Below are 18,930 nucleotides of genomic sequence, written 5' to 3'. Positions count from 1 at the left end.
ATTAAGTTTTGAACAAATTATATGGATAAAAATCATTTTTACATCATTGTTTTAATACATGAAAAATGGAAAATAGAAGTAGTCCAGAAACAAAAGTGAAACTGACCGGTCTAGTTTCTTTGTCCACTCTGAGTGAAATGCAGAGGGTAGACAAACACAAAATGGAGAAAAAAATTTTAATTAGAAATTTAGAAACCTTTTTTTGATACTAGCTTATTAGAAGCAAAGCTTGGTATCAAATCAGAAGATGACATTCAGCTTATCTTGAATGCTAAAAGAACAGCAATTATCTTAAATATATTCTTGATCTATTCTTTCTGATGGGTGTGTGGGGTACAAAGTTGAAAGACAGGTAAAAACCGTCAAAAATATTATGAAAGATAGGGATAAAGTCAATGAAAGATTAAAAGACAACAAATGAAACTGAATCTTCAGAAGTGTGACACAAAACAGGAAAAATACAGGTAAAATACAGTCTTCAATTACTTACCATATAATAACCTGGCAAGAGCTTTTGAAGAAACTCAGCTTCTTTGTGTTGAACTGTTTTGATGATGAACTCGTCATCACTAGTTACAAAAAATAAGGACCCACTGGCACCTGGGTTGGATAATTCAATTAAAGGCTCACTGCAGATTGAGTACTGGAAGAGACAAAAATTGTTTTTCACTGCCAACGCATGCATTACTCAAACACAAGTTTAATACAAAGAACTGCAGGTTCAAATATACACAGGAGAGTCATGGAGCTTATTCTTTGGGCTTCAACTGCAGCAACTCTACTACTGTATAGGAAGATAGTCACAGTAATTTGGCTGAGATTTGGCAGGGCAGTTGTTACACTCCATTCTGCCCAGGACAGACTGCACAATTGGAGAAGAGCAGTTGGCAGCTGAGCGTACGGTCCCTGTTCACATCCCACTGCACCAGCTGAACTTTCCCTGGAGTGGAGTGAGTGGCCGAGGTGGAGAGAGTCCATCCCCACACCATCAGCATTGCAAATTCCTGAGTCAGAAGCCTTAAGACGACATTTTCACTGCAACTGTTTGCTTTTCATAGCCATTTATGAAACAGGTACAGGAAGATGTTAGTCGAACACACTGGGAGTAGAGGTTTCTCACTATAGACGAATAGGCAAGTCCTCTTCTGTGAAATTGGGATTGAAACTGTTAGAATAATGGTCTCTGAATAGCTACTAATGTAGTCTTCTGATTGAAAACTGCTTGAAACAGAAAAAGTAAATACCATTAAGTAGGAAAAACTGGGTTCTGGAGGATCATTATTTTGGATGCACAGACAGGCTTTCTCTTCCACAGGAAGACAGTAATAATTATGATCACGTTAAGGACGAGAAAGACACCAAGGAGTATTCCTTACTAGTAGAACAATATCTCACACAGAGGATAACATACATTGATTAAATCTCCTTTAATTCACACTTCATGCTTCATTCACACTAAATGGAGGAGACATTAAGCTTAAAACCAGAAAATTCCATTTATATTAAACTTGAGAGCTAGTTTAAAATATAATATCATTAAACTTTCATTCACATGCTCTTTTCCTTTGTTATGTATCATCAATTTTACACACTTGGAGATTTACTGTATAGTACAACATTTTAAGGCTTCCATCTTTGAAAGAAACAAAATTACACAGGACATGAACTGTGAGTAGTGTAAGCACCAGGGAATTAATCTTAGCAGTGCAGTATGTCTTCTGGTCTTCACAAAACAGAAGGAATAACTGTTTCAGTAACAAATATCTGGTTTATTGGGTCATTGCCAGAGATGAGTTGAGGAAATCCACAAGAAAAAAAACACAGTTGTGTTTGTTGAAAACAGCTTTCATTAAATTTAAATGGAGTCTTGCCATTGATTTCAGCGGGTGGTGATAGCAAAGAAAAGTGATACAAGAAAATCTAATAAGTATGTTATTTTGTGAGCACTTGAACCAAAGAATCATGCTTCCTAGGGACTCAAACCACTGCCTTAATGAATTTTCCTATCCTGGCACCAGCTGAGGCTTTTCCCATGCTTGCAATTTTTAAGAGACTTTTGCATGCTATAAAAATATCTCCTGTTTCTCTCCCTGCTGCTTCACTCAGTTCCAAACAATATGAGGTACCTTTCCTATTAATCCTATAGTTGCAAGTGTCTACAGATCGAACAGAAATACTGGTCTGTAACACTACAGACCTTCAGAGCAAAACAGCAGTTGTATCACAACCCCTGCATTTTTCTTGTCAATATATATAAAGCTTCATGAGTAATTGCCATTGTTCTAAGCATTTGAAACCAATCATCCTAAACATTAAAGCTAAATAAAACAGTATGGCCTAAGCACAAATTACTAAGATACACTGTGTGTTGGTCATTTTACAGTTGCATTCATTCCTGTAAAACAGAAGTCTACCCTCCGAGTGCTGCTATACAAAGAGCACACCTAATTTTGACTGGACACTTATGAAAGCCAAATCAAAACTGAGAGGTAAGAAAATCCCCAAACCTCTGAGAATTAAGTACTTTGTGATCAAGAAGTTTCCTTACAAAATGTCAGTATTCCGTGAGCTCTCCAGTGACAATTTAATTCTACCAGCTGTTCAAATTTATTTACCCTTGTTATCCAGTCTGACTCCTACAGTGCCTTACCGCTCAAACTCCTTGGAAAAAGTGAGACTGTAAATCTTTGGGCTTCGTCATTGCAAATTAACAGTGTAAACTCGCATATGCTTGCTGTAATTTCTCCTGTTTTTACTTTATTTTCCTTCCCTTTCAGCCACAGCTGGACATGAGCTGGCATATTATTACAGTAAAGTGTTTTAGATACTGAATTTGAATTATGGTCACTACATAACAGATCCAGATTTCACAAAAACAAGAGAAACTGTTCAGCCAGAAACCTGACACATCCTACTGGGAGCAAACTCTTAACCAGATGCTTTGGTCATAACCAATTGGGAAAATGGTCCCAAACTAAAATTAGTTTTATGATCATAGTGTCCCTCTGATCACATCTGCCTCTGAACTGCAATGGACCGCAACCTGCTCTGACTGCAGTGATGCTCATTTAGAGTCAGAAATAACAGAAATGGATTCTAACATGCTTGCAGAGCAAGTATAACCCTAACAGCGGCATGCATCAGTTACAACAATGCATGCTGAAATTACGATACTTCACAAAAATACCTGTTTGTGGAAGGAAATCTGCTGTTGCATTTTCAAGAAAAGAAGGTGCACTTAATCTTGGAACTAGCCTTTCTAGTTGCCCCTTTTCCTTGGAAATGTATCAGTAGCATCTTTTGCTGTGCCAAGAGGAAAAAATGTGCAACAGGTTGCCTTTACTGGGAATTTCCCTCAGGGATTAGTCATTTTGTAGCTGAGTGCCACAAACCTCTTATCAACAGCAAGCAGTTTTTCTATAATGTTTAATATATGCTACTGCAAATGCTTCCCTACGTGGAATAAAAGTTGCAGGTGACAATAGCTTTACTCTAGGAAGTACAGTCTTTTTAACAGCTGGCAACACAGCCCAAATACTTAGTGTTTCACCAGGTCCATAAAAGGAGATAAATAAACAACATATTACATAATGAAACCTTTATAAAACTCCAACCCAACTGCACTTCCCTGCTACTAAAATTTGTAAAGCAAAGGAATGATCTGTTTTTATATATAACTATTGTCATGAGGGCTAGTAATACAAAATCCATACATAGTACTAAAGAACCAGAATCAGACACTCACATTCAATCTAAATAGGCTCATTGTCCAAGAAGGCAAAAAAACCCTTATAATAAACTTGAACAGAACAGAATTCAGAGAAGCAAAGTTTCAGCACCATTTAATCAATTTTTCTTTTTTATTCATTCAAGCTCTTTCAAATTCTTTTGGTTTTAGAGAAACAGTTATCAATAATGGAAAAAAAAAATATCTAAAACCTCATTCAGAAGAAGTTAACAATAAAACTCTGATGTACCAAATTACTAATTTGTACTGGGACTCTGATTTGTTGGGTGGACCAGCATGACACAAACTGGACATGAGGCAAACATACAGAAAACAATCTAGATCTTTGCTTTCACACTACCCTTCTAAAAGCAGAACTACACGAGAAGTAGAACAGTGGATTCTTGTCTCTGGCAGCATACAAAGTGCTTCTACAAAGTAACGCCTGCTTTTACGACAGAAGCAAATGCATCGCTTTTTTTCTCACGTAAACAGTTGAATACTGAGAATAATGAAGTCTTCAAACTAAAAAATATAGAGAACAAAGGAGATATGCTAAAATGCTTCTTTTTCAGTCCACCACCCACTTTTCTCGAGGCTAGATGGGAACATTTGCAGACAAACATTTCTTTAATGAAGTAAATAAGTAACGCAAATAACACAAGAGCACTTTATCAGAACTGAATTGGTAGAAGTCACACAAGTACTGATTATAACCTCTCTAGAAACAATGACCTGAATGTGCAGTAATACTCAAGTTACTGTAGTCAATTGACAAGGCAGGTTTTTATAGGCATCGTCTCAAAGATGAAGAATTAAAATTTTCACAAAACACTAAAAATATTCACTAAAGTACTCCACACACAAAGTTTACTACCCATTTGGGCACTATTAAAACATCCTTTTCTGTTACTATGAAGCTAGTACACATTACAATCATTTGCAACTTGATGGAAAACTGCGAGCTCTTACCAAGTAATCACCAGGCTTGATACCAAAAAGTTCTCTGAAATAGCGGAAGGCAAGAGGTGCATACGTCTTAAATCTGAAGTCAGGGTAATGATGGGCAGGGGTGAGATTGCTCCCTTCACTGAAAACAGAAACAAAAATAAACCAAACCCAATTATTATTGAGCAGTTTTTAGCAACTTCCTTCTTGCAGCTAGTTTTACTGTAAAGCTGCCTAACTCAACCATTAGCCTTCTGAGACAAGAGTCATAAATGCAGATAAACCTCCCTATCACAATTAATCAGTCTAACAGAAATGTCTGTGAGAGACAGAATACTGCCAGCAAATTCCCTTCTCCAGCCTTAAAGGAAATGACTGTGTTCACCACCTGTATCCATTTGCATAACGATCGGGTTTAAACTAATGCTACAACTTCTGATACCCCTCCAAGCTACGCCAGTCTAATAGCTTACTGATGCAGGAAGGGTGACCCCCACCTCGTGTAAGCTCTTGCAAAAAGTCTGGAACTTTTCAACACAGCACAACAACTTCATGCCAGCTTGGTGGCCTTAATTGGTTTGCAGGGGAGTCAGACAGATGCTAAGGACAGCACAACACAGAGGGCAGAACCGCGCAGCCAGAGCAGTGGGAAGGAAGCAGGACTTCACATGTTTTTTGATGCCAGCAAACATTGATTGGCTCAGTCTTACTTATGAAACGGCATCCTCAGCATTAGTCTCTTTTGCAGGCTAACTGCAGTTATGGTATCTTTTCCTTCTTGCATGTACAGTCCAGAATTGGAAAGCCACTCTTTGCTGACCTTAAAGTGGTTTTGTCTTTGTCTGCCTGTCACGCCACATATTTTACCCCACCTCAATCTAAACCAGCGCTAGCTTACATACTCAGTTGGTTAAATAGAAACACAGGGTACAGACCCTTTGCTGAATTCTTGAAAATGGTATGCAGTTATATGCAAGATACAGATTCAAACTAGATGAGGCACAAAGACTGCTAGGGTGACCAGCCTGGAAGATTTTTTTTTTTTTCCTTGAAGAAAAACTATCAAAACCACTGTAGCCTCCTTAGCTCTTTTCTTTGTTTTATATTTACCACCTTAATATATTTTTAGGCTGCAGTTGTATGAGTCTTGAGAGGAATACTACATGATTTAAGCTAAAGGAAAAGGTCAATAGCAAAATTCTGCCAGAAGAAAAAAATACATAAAAACTGTCTGTGGATTCATTTATGATGGAAACTAACAAAAGGCTTTTAAGCAGAGGAGTAAAATTCTACACTGTGATTTCAACACAAACAAGAATAGCTTTAAGACAAAGTTTGGTCAGTTTCTGAATGGTTTGATAAATAGGTGAGTACAAAATTCAAGGTTTCACACAGTGGTTGAAATCAGCTCTTCCAGCACTTCTTTACTCCTTTAGCCTAACTAAATTATTCAGAAATGCAGCATGTACCTCTACGCTTGGCAATAAGAATATCCAAAGTATGCAAAAAAGAAAAAGAAAAAAGCTAGGAAATCACACAGGTATGAAAAGAAAAATTCTAAGCAACATTCCTGCAAAGACTAAATTAAATAACATGAAAATATTTAAGAGCTTTGATCCTGTACAATGAATGTTTGTCATATGAACTTATCACCTTCCATTAATAACCATTTGATGACAGAAGTCAACCCACTTAGCTGCTCCTGCATACACAACATCAAAACCTGACAGAACTGAGCTGCTGCTAATGAAGCACTGTGAGCTGGAGAAACAAGCTTTCTCAGAAATGCATACTTTAGACTCTTGAACAGGAGATAAAAGGAGGGAAAGAACAACCAGATTTCTGTCTGGAAAGCACAAATAAAAAGATGATTGTGGATGACCAAGGATACATACAAATACATTAGAATACTGCTGCTTCTTGGAGGGCTAAACAATACAGTTAACAGCTACTGAAGGCTGCCTAGTCCTAATCAACTCATCTGATCACTTTACAGTCTACTGTATCACAAATCCACATGTATTTTACTGTTCCATTATATAGTAAAAAATGGAAATCAATAGGATACTAGGCTTAAGATGGTAGTTTTTCTTTACAGTTAAGATTGGCTAATGCAGTTTCTTGTAAGGTCTTTTGGCTGCTTAGAACACTGCCAGTCTTATCTGACGCTAAGCTTTACATAGCTGGATGCATCTCATTGAATTTTTGTCCAGTGTGAGGATGCCATAGGGTTAATATATAGCTACATTGGGAACCTGGGGGCATACTTGTAAATGCATTTAATTGTTGTAAGATGCAGACAAGAACAGAACAAAGTGTTCTCTGCTGAAGCATCACATCATTGTCAGGGAAGATTAATCATATAAACTTTATAAAAAAGCCCTACTTTCAGTACATAAATACCTTTATAAATCTGCTTCCTGCAGCCATAATTTACAAGCTTCTTTTGTGAAAGCGTGGCAATAAATGTATTACATGTCCTTAATATACCACAACATGTACTGTTGTTGGAACTTCACCAGGCTGAAATGAAGATAGCAGGTTTGCTATGGTAATACCATGAGACCAAGCCATTTCATAAGTGCATATGGAATAAACCGATTAACACTGCATCTGCAAGTGGCCAGCAATGCATAGTAAGTGGAGATTTATTCCAGAATAATTGCAAAAGAGCAATTATTTTGGAACAGAATCTACACAAAGGGCAATTCCATGTATTAAGCACGAGCTTACTATACTACAGATATGATAGTCAATTTCATTATGCAGACAGGTTTTGTTATACTTTGTAAAATCATCTTAAAAAAATCCCTTTTACTAAAGGTCTGCAGAGCTTTTTATCATACCCTACCATTTCTGTTAAACATATTAATTGGTTTTAGCTTCCACGCCTAATAGAATAGTTTACAGGATCCCAACAGTAAGCTGTTCTGTGATGCAAGAAGCAAGCTTGACACAAATTTAAGATTTCTTGTTTACCCCTCTGCAAGAAAGTTTGTAAGATTTTCTTGTTGCTACTTTTAACAGAAAAAGCACCCTTACTTCCAGTAATTTCCTACAGTAATGGAAAACCTTCAAATTCCTTGTGGCTGAGTATGCCCTTACTCTTTACCCGAAAAAGAGGTTTTCAACTGTATAGAATACTTGATGTAAATACATGTCTACCTTACTTACACATGAAATTATTCACCTTTCATTCTGTTAGCTCTTGAGAGAATGTATTTTGTGGTTTCTCCCCACATTTTCTCGGTGCATTTTACAAGTGTGTTTCACTCCGGCTGGATTAAAGTAGATGCGCAAAGCACTACATATAACAACTTTTAATCAGGCTACAGAGTTTCATGGGCATGATTATGTCTTTGAAGTTGAACAAGAAAAATACCCGTGATCTGTTGACAAAAAACTTAATATGCAAAATGGAGCTTTGGACGTAATAGAAGTGTACTATATAAAAGAAAAATGAGGCAATCATATAATTTTCCTCTCAGACAGTTTCAGGCACAGGTCTACGAAAAAAAAAAAAAAAGAAAAAAAAAGAAAAGCCTTTCATACCAGCTTTGATTCTGGCAATCTCAAGGTATTCAAGCCTCTGTATACAAGCTATGACAATCAATATAGGCTTTGGAAAGATTAGGAAGTAATTGTAACTTATTAAGTATTTTAATAACCTTAGCTTAAGACCACACAAAAGCAAAAGATTGGTTGGTAGGATAAAATAAGAGACATTGAGATTACTATGCAAGTTTACTTTAATACTTAAATTTTAGATATTTTTTTTTTAAATCAGGCACACCTAGAATGTGTGCATCTTAACCTGTCTCTTAGTAAACGCTGAGGGTCAGCTTAAAGCGTTAAGTGGTGCAATATCAAACTAAAAATGAACTAAATATATTTTTAACAGCCAACCCCGTGGCTTGCAAAAATTTTGCTAAACAAGACAGCCAAATATGTTTCTTGGAAGCTTTTCTTTACTATGGCCTCACCCTGGTAGGACGTACTAGGAGACAGCACATCTATCTGAAGAGGAAGAGAAGGCTAGCTGCATCTCTTGGTAGCAAGCCATCATTGCCGAGCAATGTTAATAGGCTCTGATGTAGCTGTTAACAAAAGAAATAGTCACACTAGTTGTGGGCCCATGTATACCCTTCTTGTATGTATTTTAAAAAGAGCGAAGAGGAGGAACACTTTCATTCTCTCACGTGAAAGCAACTCTTCTAAATCTTAAAATCAAAATAAAACATCTAAAATCAAATCCTCCCACTATTAAAAACTAGGAGTATCCAATCGCAGTTTCACTGTTCTTGGATAACGCTGCTCTTTTACAATACAGCAACACTTTAAAACTCGACAACTTCTATGTAATAAATACACAGCAAGAGACTGGGTAGTGCTTTGGTGTGTTAATTTCCTATATATCGTTTCAGGAAACCAATTGTTTCCCACGTGATAGAAGTAGGTATTATGGATACCTGTACAAATAGGTGTGTGTTTGTTTTTTTTCACACTGTGGGATAAAGTCCAGTGGTGATATCATTGTTTCTCACTGTATGTTCTCCTATACTCTCAGTTACCATATGCTATCCTAAGCAGTCCCCTGCAATGCAGCTTTAAAATACAACTGTGAATAGTAAATATATCCAAAACAAGTCAAGCCAATCATATTTACGTGGCAGCTGAATATACAGACATTTTCTTATGATGATAATATGACTATTTCAGAACCAACTGGAGATGCCATTAAAGTGAGGGATCTCAGAGTAGTTAAAATAATTAAAAGTATGGCTACATAACCACACAAGTATCCAGGTTATCATAGATTTACCAAGAATTTGACACTAACAGAAGTAGCTAAGACCAGTAATTCATAATAAACACAATTTTGCTCTATTGCCACAGTATGCCCATTTGGAGTACTAGTTGTTTTGCAAACAGAAACAACTTTCTCCTATCTGTGCTACCACTCTACTCACAAACCATAAAAAGGGTGTCAGAACTTGGGTCATCTCTGCAAATGAAGCACCAAAGAAGAGCAGCAGCGCTTTATCAAAGGCTTCAGGCCACTTTCTTATCTGTCTTGTGAAATTGCCCAACTGAAAACAAATACAGTGGCATAAGTTACACAACAACTAAGCGTCAGTGTGAAAATATGAGTACTATTCACACTGAGCCCGCAGAGCATTCTATACTTCTTTAATTACAAAGATACTTCTTAGCCCATCAGGTAAACTATGACACAGGTTTGGTACAAAGATATTTCCAAGGGCAAGTGTCAGTCTTCCTAATTTTTCTAAACCATTCCTCTTGTTTAATATATTCATTAATGACATGGATGAGGGGACAGAGTGTATCCTCAGCAAGTTCGCTGATGACACCAAACTGGGTGGGGTGGCTGACACCCCAGAGGGCCGTGCTGCCATCCAGCGTGACCTGGACAGGCTGGAGAGCAGGGCAGAGAAGAACTTAATGAGGTTCAACAAGAGCAAGTGCAAGGTCCTGCACCTGGGGAGGAAGAATGCAAAGCACCAGTATAGGTTAGGGGTGGACCTGCTGGGAAGTAGCTTGGAGGAGAAGGCTCGGGGGGTCCTGGTAGGCAGCAAATTATCCATGAGCCAGCAATGTGCCCTTGTTGCCAAAAAGCCCAATGCCATCCTGGGCTGCACAGGGAAGAGTGCTGCCAGTAGGTCAAAGGAGGTCATTCTCCCCCTCTACTCTGCACTGGTGAGGCCACAACTGGAATACTGTGTCCAGTTTTGGGCTCCCCAGTTCAAAAGGGACAGGGAACTGCTGGAGAGAGTCCAGCGAAGGGCAACTAAGATGATTGAGGGCTTGGAGCATCTCCCTTATGAGGAAAGGCTGAAAGAGCTGGGACTCTTTAGCCTGGAGAAGAGAAGACAGAGGGGAGACCTTATTAATGCTTACAAGTATCTAAAGGGTGGGTTAAAAAGGAGGATGGAGCCAGGCTCTTTTTGATGGTTCCCAGTGACAGGACGAGGGGTAATGGGCACAAGTTAGAACACAGGAAGTTCCATTCAAATACACGGAAACACTTCTTTACGGTGAGGGTGACAGAGCGCTGGCACAGGCTGCCCAGGGAGGTTGTGGAGTCCCCTTCTCTGGAGATTTTCAAGACCCGCCTGGATGCAGTCCTGAGTAATGTGCTCTAGGCAATCCTGCTTTGGCAGAGGAGTTGGACTAGATGATCTCTAGAGGTCCCTTCCAACTCTGAAAACTCCGTGAAACTCCGTGAAAAACATACCAGAAAACAGCACAGTTTAAGATGTAGGGTAAAACCAAGACTAGTTAAAGTGTGTCCAAGGTTTTACTTTTCTTACTACTTTTGACTATGTATTTGGGCTGCCATCCAAATGCTATCGTAATACAATGTTAAGCTTTTGATGTTAAATAGCAGAAAGCACTGAATGATCTTTCATTAGCATCACAAGAAAGCAATTTGTAATTGAACCCGTTTTTACAGATGACTGTAGCTGTAGGGTGAGTACCGGTTAACAGCACCTAAGAAACTTACTAGTTAAATTAGAAATTCTAGCAAGTGTTCCCAATATGCAGGGTCTAGACCCTGAAAATAAAGTGTATTAGCAAGAGAAGTGCAAAAGACGGATCAACAGCTTGCTGCAAAAAGGTAAAATTCACAGCTATGCTTAGCAGCAGCCTCCATCTAAGAAAACAAAGAGACTGAGCCTGAAACATAATGCCTTGCTCCAAATGCTCTGCATTTCTGAAGCAACAAGGCAGACTAGCCAAAGTTAATTAACAGAATGGAGCAGCTTCTGTTCAGCTTGTCAAGCATCACTGTAGAAAATGTGCTTACTTAGTATGAGTCTGATGGCAGAGCTTAGCAAACTGCCCATATTGCCAACTCACAGGCAGCTTCAAGGTCCCACGGCCCAGCGACCAACTTGAGACATCAGTGCCTGACAAAGCTAGGCTTATTAGCTCAGCAATGAACCTTTCTAACCATCGCCACATTACTTGAAGCCAGCCCACCACTTGAACCAAACAGCTGCCGAAACACCACTGTAGCCACATTGCACAAATGGCTGATTTGAAGACAAAATGTGCAGCCAAGAAATGAACTGGTTCCAACCAAGCAAGTTGGTGGCACAGAGCACAAAGCAGGAAGGGGAGAATATGCCCCACACAGATAAATCATATGACAGAGCACAGAGGGCACAGGCGGGATGCACAGCCTTCCCACTGAACCATCCAGCCACTGCTGCAGGAATACCAGCACCAGGTAAGAAACTCCATTGCTGGATTTCAAAATCAGTGTTTAAAAGCCAGAAGAGAGGTTACATAGAGTAGCTCCCCCTGTGGTTTCACCCTGCTCAGGAAGCTGGGAAGAGACTCCAGACGCTGTATCTTCAGAATCAACTGGGTCACTGCAGACTGTATTTGTTTCTCAGTCCTAGGAGCATATTTGCATAGAGCCACCTAAAATCAATCTGGACAGTGGTTCTCAATGAACTCATTTATAGCAGCCCCTAGTAATATCTCACTTAGTTCCCAAAAGCAACATGTTATAAACTCCTGGGCAGTCCAAAGAGAAAGGGACAAAGGGGATGCCACAATGTGAAGCAGAAAGCGACAAAGGCACTTTTCCACCCCCTCCACCACTACAATGCAGAAATAAAAGCAAGCAATTTTGCAATTCAAATCCACCCACTGCACACAGATACCTGTACTTCACTCATAGTCACTTCCTGAAATAAAGACCTAACTGAATCTGGGCTAAACTCTGGCCAATTTAACTCAGTTACAAAGTAACTCTGTACTGGCATAATCTGCCATCCATGGACTTACTCTTGATTTACATCAGTAGCTCCCACAATAAGCAGGAATATTATGTTCAGGTTTGAACCCACCACTTTTTTTCCCCTATTGTTTTCCTCCTCCTTCATGAATCCTGAAGACCGCTGGAAGTGTTTTGCTATGGTTAGTGAAGCTGAGGCACGGTGCTGAGATTTACTTCAGGGGCTGAGTTACGCAGAGACTATTTATCTTCTGTAAATGATAAGATTTATAAGCAACTGTTGACTATTTTTCCCTAACAGCAAAGGGGCACAGATAACACTATTTTGCTCACTGACGCACAGGCTGCTGTTTCATTGCATATCTACTAGCTCAGGTTTATTTGACCACTGCCACTGTTCAGTGCTCCTGTTGCTGTCAAAGCAGCCCATGACTCTTTAAAACAGCTGTCCTCTCACCTCACTGCCAGACCCAGATGAGGCAAAGCGGACACAAGGAAAACATGGCAGGAAGGTGGAGCAAGACAGCTTGCGAAGAGGCAGGCTGCTGTGAATTGGCCACAGGAAAGGGGAAGTTCAGCTACTAGCCTGCTTGGAGTTTCAGCTGAATTACACGTACCCAAAGCAACTGGAAAAATCTGCTCCTTGCTTGGAAAGCGCCTGCTTTCAGCACCACGCTTGCTGCACAGTCAGGTTCTCCTCCAGCTGCAGACATCTGGCAAAAAGCTTACTTAACCTCAGCTTGCTTTAGGTTGCTTCCAGGTAAAAGTCAGGCCTCTGGACCTGCTGGTGTAACTAATTTAAACTAATTACTTTCAGCCCAGACCAAGCCAAAGGGAGGGGACAGGAAATCATTAAAGTAATGATTTTTAGCAATATTGCCTTCACATGTAGATACTGTCCTCAGAAAAAGTGAAGAGCACCTGAGGTGCACCTTGGGAGCACAGCCCTATCCAGAAAGAACATGCAACCTTAGCTTTACACCTCTGACTAGGGTAATGAAGCTACCTATAGCTACAAGTCAGAAGCAATCCACATAATGCCATCATGAAAGACTCAAGGTCCCAGCACTCTCAACCAGCATGAAAGAAGCCTGTATCATTATAGCCAATCCTAAATTATTACAATTTATGCAAACTAATACCTCTTTGGATTGAAATAATTTTAGATAAATGAATGTACATGCTACACTGAGCCATAGGAAGGACTTGAAATTTAACATTTCTGAGCATTAGCATAAAAAAATCAAATGTCATGGTTTTAAGAAATTGCTATGGATAGCCCATTTTTAGTTTCACAGAAAACGTTATCAGCAAGCGCTCTTTACAGAGAGGCGCTTTGTTACAGTCAAAATGACTCACTGTTATATACTCCTGCTTGCTAGATAGCTATCAAAAAAAAAAAAGCTATTCTGCTCTGGTCATTACTTTCATTTGTCTAATTTTCCTCATACAATTTATTTATTCATAGGAAACTGTTCAGAAAGGTGCTACTAAAGCTTTTATAATAAATTTTATGTTAGTACAAACAGGCTATTCCTTCTGCCTTTGTATTCTTTTTAAGCCAGAAGAGATCACTCCCAACTCTCCCTTAAAACCAACACAAAACAGGGAAATCTCATTTCTGAGTGTACATGCATTTAACTTTCACAGTAGAGAAGTCACATGCAATGCTATGGACTATAAACCTTTTTATTTTACTTGTTCCTTTAAAACTATGTTAAAACAGAGAGAGATTAATTTTTTCCAAAACTGCTATGCAATAGAACAGTTTTAACATGTATATTTCATTTAATTTCCACGAACAACAAAGCTGCAAAACTGGTATCACAGCCAGACAAACTACACAAGGCTGCACCACTGTCAGTCACACATTTCACAAATATGATGGCTCACTCCCTCTCACTCTATTTTTCAGACTTTGTTACAAATTTCTCAGCTGTAATTGGATTTTTTTTAAACAAACAAAATTTTGTGATTACAGAGTATGAAAACGCATACACATAATTAACATCTCTGAATTCACCTAATCTACAAGAAAAAGACTACAAAACTATGCACAAACCTTATAGTTAACACCAGAACAAGGATATAATACCCTCAGTTACTAGGAACTAAAGAATGTAATGTAGAAGTTTTATTTCACAGAATAATTAAATATCTCAAGTTCAGAGGAAAACAGGAGTTGAATCAAGCAAATTTACATGAGGAGAAGCCAACTTTAAAGTGCCTGCAATTATTTTGTACACTGTCAGTTTAACTTCATTTTAGTGACATCAGTAATTTTTAAGGATTGTAAATTATTAGAAAAAGTTTATGAAGTACCATTCAAACTGCACATGAACAAAACTGAAAAACTCAGAGAAAACATCATCAAATTCAGCGAATACTGCATACATAGCATGTCTTTACAGAAACGATGGGCGCTACTGCTACTTAGCACCTCCAAGAACTCAGAAAACACTGAACAGAGCAAGTCATCCTGGTTTTGAAATATACTTTCCCTAAACCCTCTTTGTCCATTCCTAGCATATGTAACTTGGAAAAGTTACATGGTACTGTACTTCAGCTTCTGAACCCCCCAAATCAGTATGATCTTGATTTACCTCATCAGCCTAACTGTACTATTACAAATTCTATACCATCAACTTGGCAATGATACAAGCTTGAGGTGGCCAAATACGAAGCAGTGATGGTGCACAAGCTGTAACCAGCTAGTAAGACCTGAGCCTCATTACAGACTGAAGTCCTGGCTAGAATTTCATAGTGTAGTGTGAATTCTTATATTATTCTTCATACTGCAGTACTTGAATTTTCATAAATTGTGACAACACCTCAACAAAATTACAAGTATTATACTCAGATTTTAGAAACTAAACAAACGTGAATGTTGGACATAATACTTAACTGCATACAGATCCTCAACTCACTTCCAATTGTAATTAACAGCTCCTTTAATTGGAAGGTTCACAATTACTCTCGTTCTCTAGAAGTGACATCTCAAATCTTTAGCTGAAGTGTAATATTCCTAGTTTTCTCCCTACCTTCATTGGCAATGGCAACATGAAGACAGGATAATTTTCAAGGTCTCATACATTAAACTTACTCTAACCCCACTTTTTAAGAACTAGAAAACAATGCTTGTTTGAAATACCTAGTTAGAGTTTTGTTATGAAATTATATTGAAAATAAGTTGAACAAGCTTGTCCTTACCTCGGTAGGAAGACACTTTCCACTACGTAGAAGTCTTGCATAAGAACATCTCTGTCCGGTTTTGATGTAAGGTTTCCTACTGTGTATCCTATTCCAAGCTGGATAGCACCTTTAATAGCTGAGGATGCGGTCTGCATAGAAATAAAATTCAAGCATGAGTTTGCTAAAAAGACTTCTGTTCTTTATCAGTAACATTACATGCTAAACTCTTAATCATTTTTATAACAATGCCATGTCAGCTTTACCTCCTAGACCTCAGAGAGATGACTGCTTTTCAATTAAAAGATTTAAAAGAAACACTACAAGTAGCAAAAGTTACACAAAATCAATTCTCTAGATGTAAAGACTGAGACTTCTTCAATTGCACAAATAATTTAGACATTGGGTTCTAACTTATGATAGAATCATAGAACACCAGGTTGGAAGGGACCTAAAGGATCATCTGGTCCAACATTTCTTGGCAAAACCAAGGTCTAGACAAGATGGCGCAGAACCCCGTCCAGCTGAATCTTAAAAGTATCCAGCATTGGGGAATCCACCACTTCCCTGGGGACATTATTCCGACGGCTGATTGTTCTCATAGTGAAAAATTTTCCTCTTGTGTCCAATCAGAACCTCCCCAGGAGCAATTTGTACTCATTACCACTCATCTTTTTCACGTGACTCCTTATAAAAAGGGAGTTTCCACCTTCTTTGTAGTCACCCTTTAAATACTGGAACATGGCAATAAGGTCTCCCCTAAGCTTTCTATTCTCAAGGCTGAACAAACCCAGTTCTCTCAGCCTTTCCTCATATGGGAGGCTTCCCAGTCCTTTCATCATCTTTGTGGCCCTTCTCTGGACCCTCTCCAGCCTGTCCACATCGTTTTTGTACAGCAGGGACCAAAACTGAACACAGTATTTCAGGTGTGGCCTGACAAGCGCTGAGTAGAGTGGGATAATGACTTCTTTATCTCTGCTGGCGATGCCCTTGTTGATGCAACCCAGCATCCTGTTGGCTTTCTTTGCTGCTGCAGCACACTGTTCACTCACATTGAGCTTGTCTACCAGGACTCCCAGGTCCCTTTCCACAGAATTGCTCCCCAGCCGGGTAGATCCCAACCTGTGCTGCACTCCTGGATGATGTTCTCCCATGTGCAAGAACTTACACTTGTCCTTGTTGAACCTCAAGTTTCTTGTTAGCCCACTCTTCCAGCCTATCTAGGTCTTCCCGCAGGGTGCCTCTGCCTTCCAAAGTGCCTACTTCCCCAGTCAGTTTGGTATCATCAGCAAACTTATCAGGTTACACTGGATCCCACAATCTAGATCATTTATGAAGATATTAAACAGCGTTGGGCCCCGTATCGATCCCTGGGGGACCCCACTTGTGACAGGTTGCCAGTTTGAAAAGGAGCTATTTACTACCCCCCTCTGGGCGTGGACTGTCAGCCAGTTCCCCACACACCGCACAGACCACTTGTCTAGACCATAACACATCAGTTTCTCTAGGAGGACGCTGTGGCGAACTGTGTTGAAAACCTTGGAGAAATCCAGGTAGACAATGTCCACCCCTCACCCCTCATCAACCAAGCAGGTTACTTTATCATAGAAGGCAACCAGCTTTGTGAAGCACAATTTGCCCTTGGTGAATCCATGCTGGCTCTTCCCAATCACGTGCTTCATTTGACTTGTGATAGCCCCCAGGAGAATTTGTTCCATAACTTTCCCAGGGACTGAAGTAAGACTGATGGGCCTATAATTTCCTGGATCCTCCTTTAAGCCCATCTTGTAGATGGCAGTAACAATAGCCTTCTTCCAGTCTTCTGGGATGTCCCCTGATCTCCACGACTTCTCAAAGACTATGGAGAGCCACCTCACAATTAACACAGCCAGCTCTATTAACGCCCTCAGAAGGATATTGTCAGGGCCCATTGATTTGTATGGGTCAAGCTCCTGTAATAGTTCACATACCAACTCATCCTTCAATGGGGGTGGGTCTGTGTTTGCATCAACCTTGTGCCATCATCTTGGTTTGGAGGTCACTACCAGGTGCGTACTGTAAGATCCCCTTTGGAGATGAGCTCTCTGATCTTGACCCAGAGGCATTCGACCGGGCTTCCACAATCCCCGTAGCTGACTTCTATACATTCAAGGTTCTTCTTAACATAAGGCACAACTCCTCCTGCTCTTCTTCCCTGCCAGTCTTTATGAAACAGCCTAGAGCCATCCATCACAATCCTCTTAAGACATTTCCAATCTAAGTGGATATTCAAACTGCTTCAGGACTTTGAAACAGCATGCATTATGTTCTGGAAAAAACAGTCACAAATTCCAGGCGCTTGTATATCCATGCCAAAGCATCAAAACACAGGCTGATGGTTTAAATGCAGGTTCTGGATACAAATGCGTTTGTTAAGTTCTGCTTAACAGTCAATGCAAGAGATACATTAACTGGGGGGAATCCAGACAGAAATCAAAGTGATGAGGAAAGAAAAGTCTCTCTATAAAAAACTACACACATAGAGTGAAATGACCTAAATTCAACAAACAGGGTTTGTAGGGGAGAGAACGGTTCAAAAGGACAGCACTAAATTGTGATAGATACTGTATACATTTTAATTGAGACCATCTCGGAAACTTTCTCACATTGATTAGCCAATCCCACTGGATAGATAAAAAAAATGACAGAACTGAGTCAAAATAAGAAAGCTGTCAAGAAAGGAATTCTTTAAGAAAAGATGGAAGGAGTGAATAAAAAAAAAAATCCATTGGCTAGGGAAAGAGGGCTATCAGGAAGGGAGTATCTCCCCTTGGCATGTTGTACTTTCACCAGTTTGAAGATATCATTTTGGTGCCTGTTTTAAGGTTTTATCTCCCACCCACCAAACAAGCAAAAGTATCAGTGGAAGCCAAGAACACCAGAAGTTTCATGGGCAGAACTACTTCAGCACTTGCAAAACATTTCAGGGGTGGGAATTACATAAGAAAGGGTTCAAATGCACAAAACTACTCTTGTTATAGTTCTCGGAACAGCATATGTTAGAGTGACTGCTTATTTTTAGAAAAGACAGAGATGTGTAGCTCCTAAAAATTAAGACTGCACACCAAGCAGAACTTGCACTTGCATAACAGTTCAGAACAGGCAATTTGGTGGGAACAAACAACGCTACCATTCTTAGACCGCTACTTTGACTATTAAAAAGATTTGGTTTTGTGTCATAAGAAGATTCACATTTTTCTTCCCTTGAAAGGCCTCTATTCATGAATGACTAATGCCCAACAAAAGCAGTAATTAT

General features: G+C 39.4%; 1 protein-coding gene across 1 annotated transcript in view; it reads right to left on the bottom strand.

The window, feature by feature from the left end:
- Nucleotides 1–18,930, bottom strand: part of PIP5K1B (phosphatidylinositol-4-phosphate 5-kinase type 1 beta) — a 118,382-nt gene that overhangs the window by 52,826 nt on the left and 46,626 nt on the right. Inside the window, exons 4-6 of the mRNA XM_082497910.1 lie at nt 15,657–15,787; nt 4,700–4,817; nt 491–643 (exon numbers count right to left, since the gene is read on the bottom strand). Of these exons, the coding sequence (XP_082354036.1) occupies nt 491–643; nt 4,700–4,817; nt 15,657–15,787 (402 nt within the window). The remainder of the gene's footprint in view (nt 1–490; nt 644–4,699; nt 4,818–15,656; nt 15,788–18,930) is intronic.

The sequence above is a fragment of the Vanellus vanellus genome, assembly GCF_965231255.1.
Source record: "Vanellus vanellus genome assembly, chromosome: Z".
Taxonomy (NCBI): domain Eukaryota; kingdom Metazoa; phylum Chordata; class Aves; order Charadriiformes; family Charadriidae; genus Vanellus; species Vanellus vanellus.
This window is presented reverse-complemented; position numbering and strand designations above follow the sequence as displayed.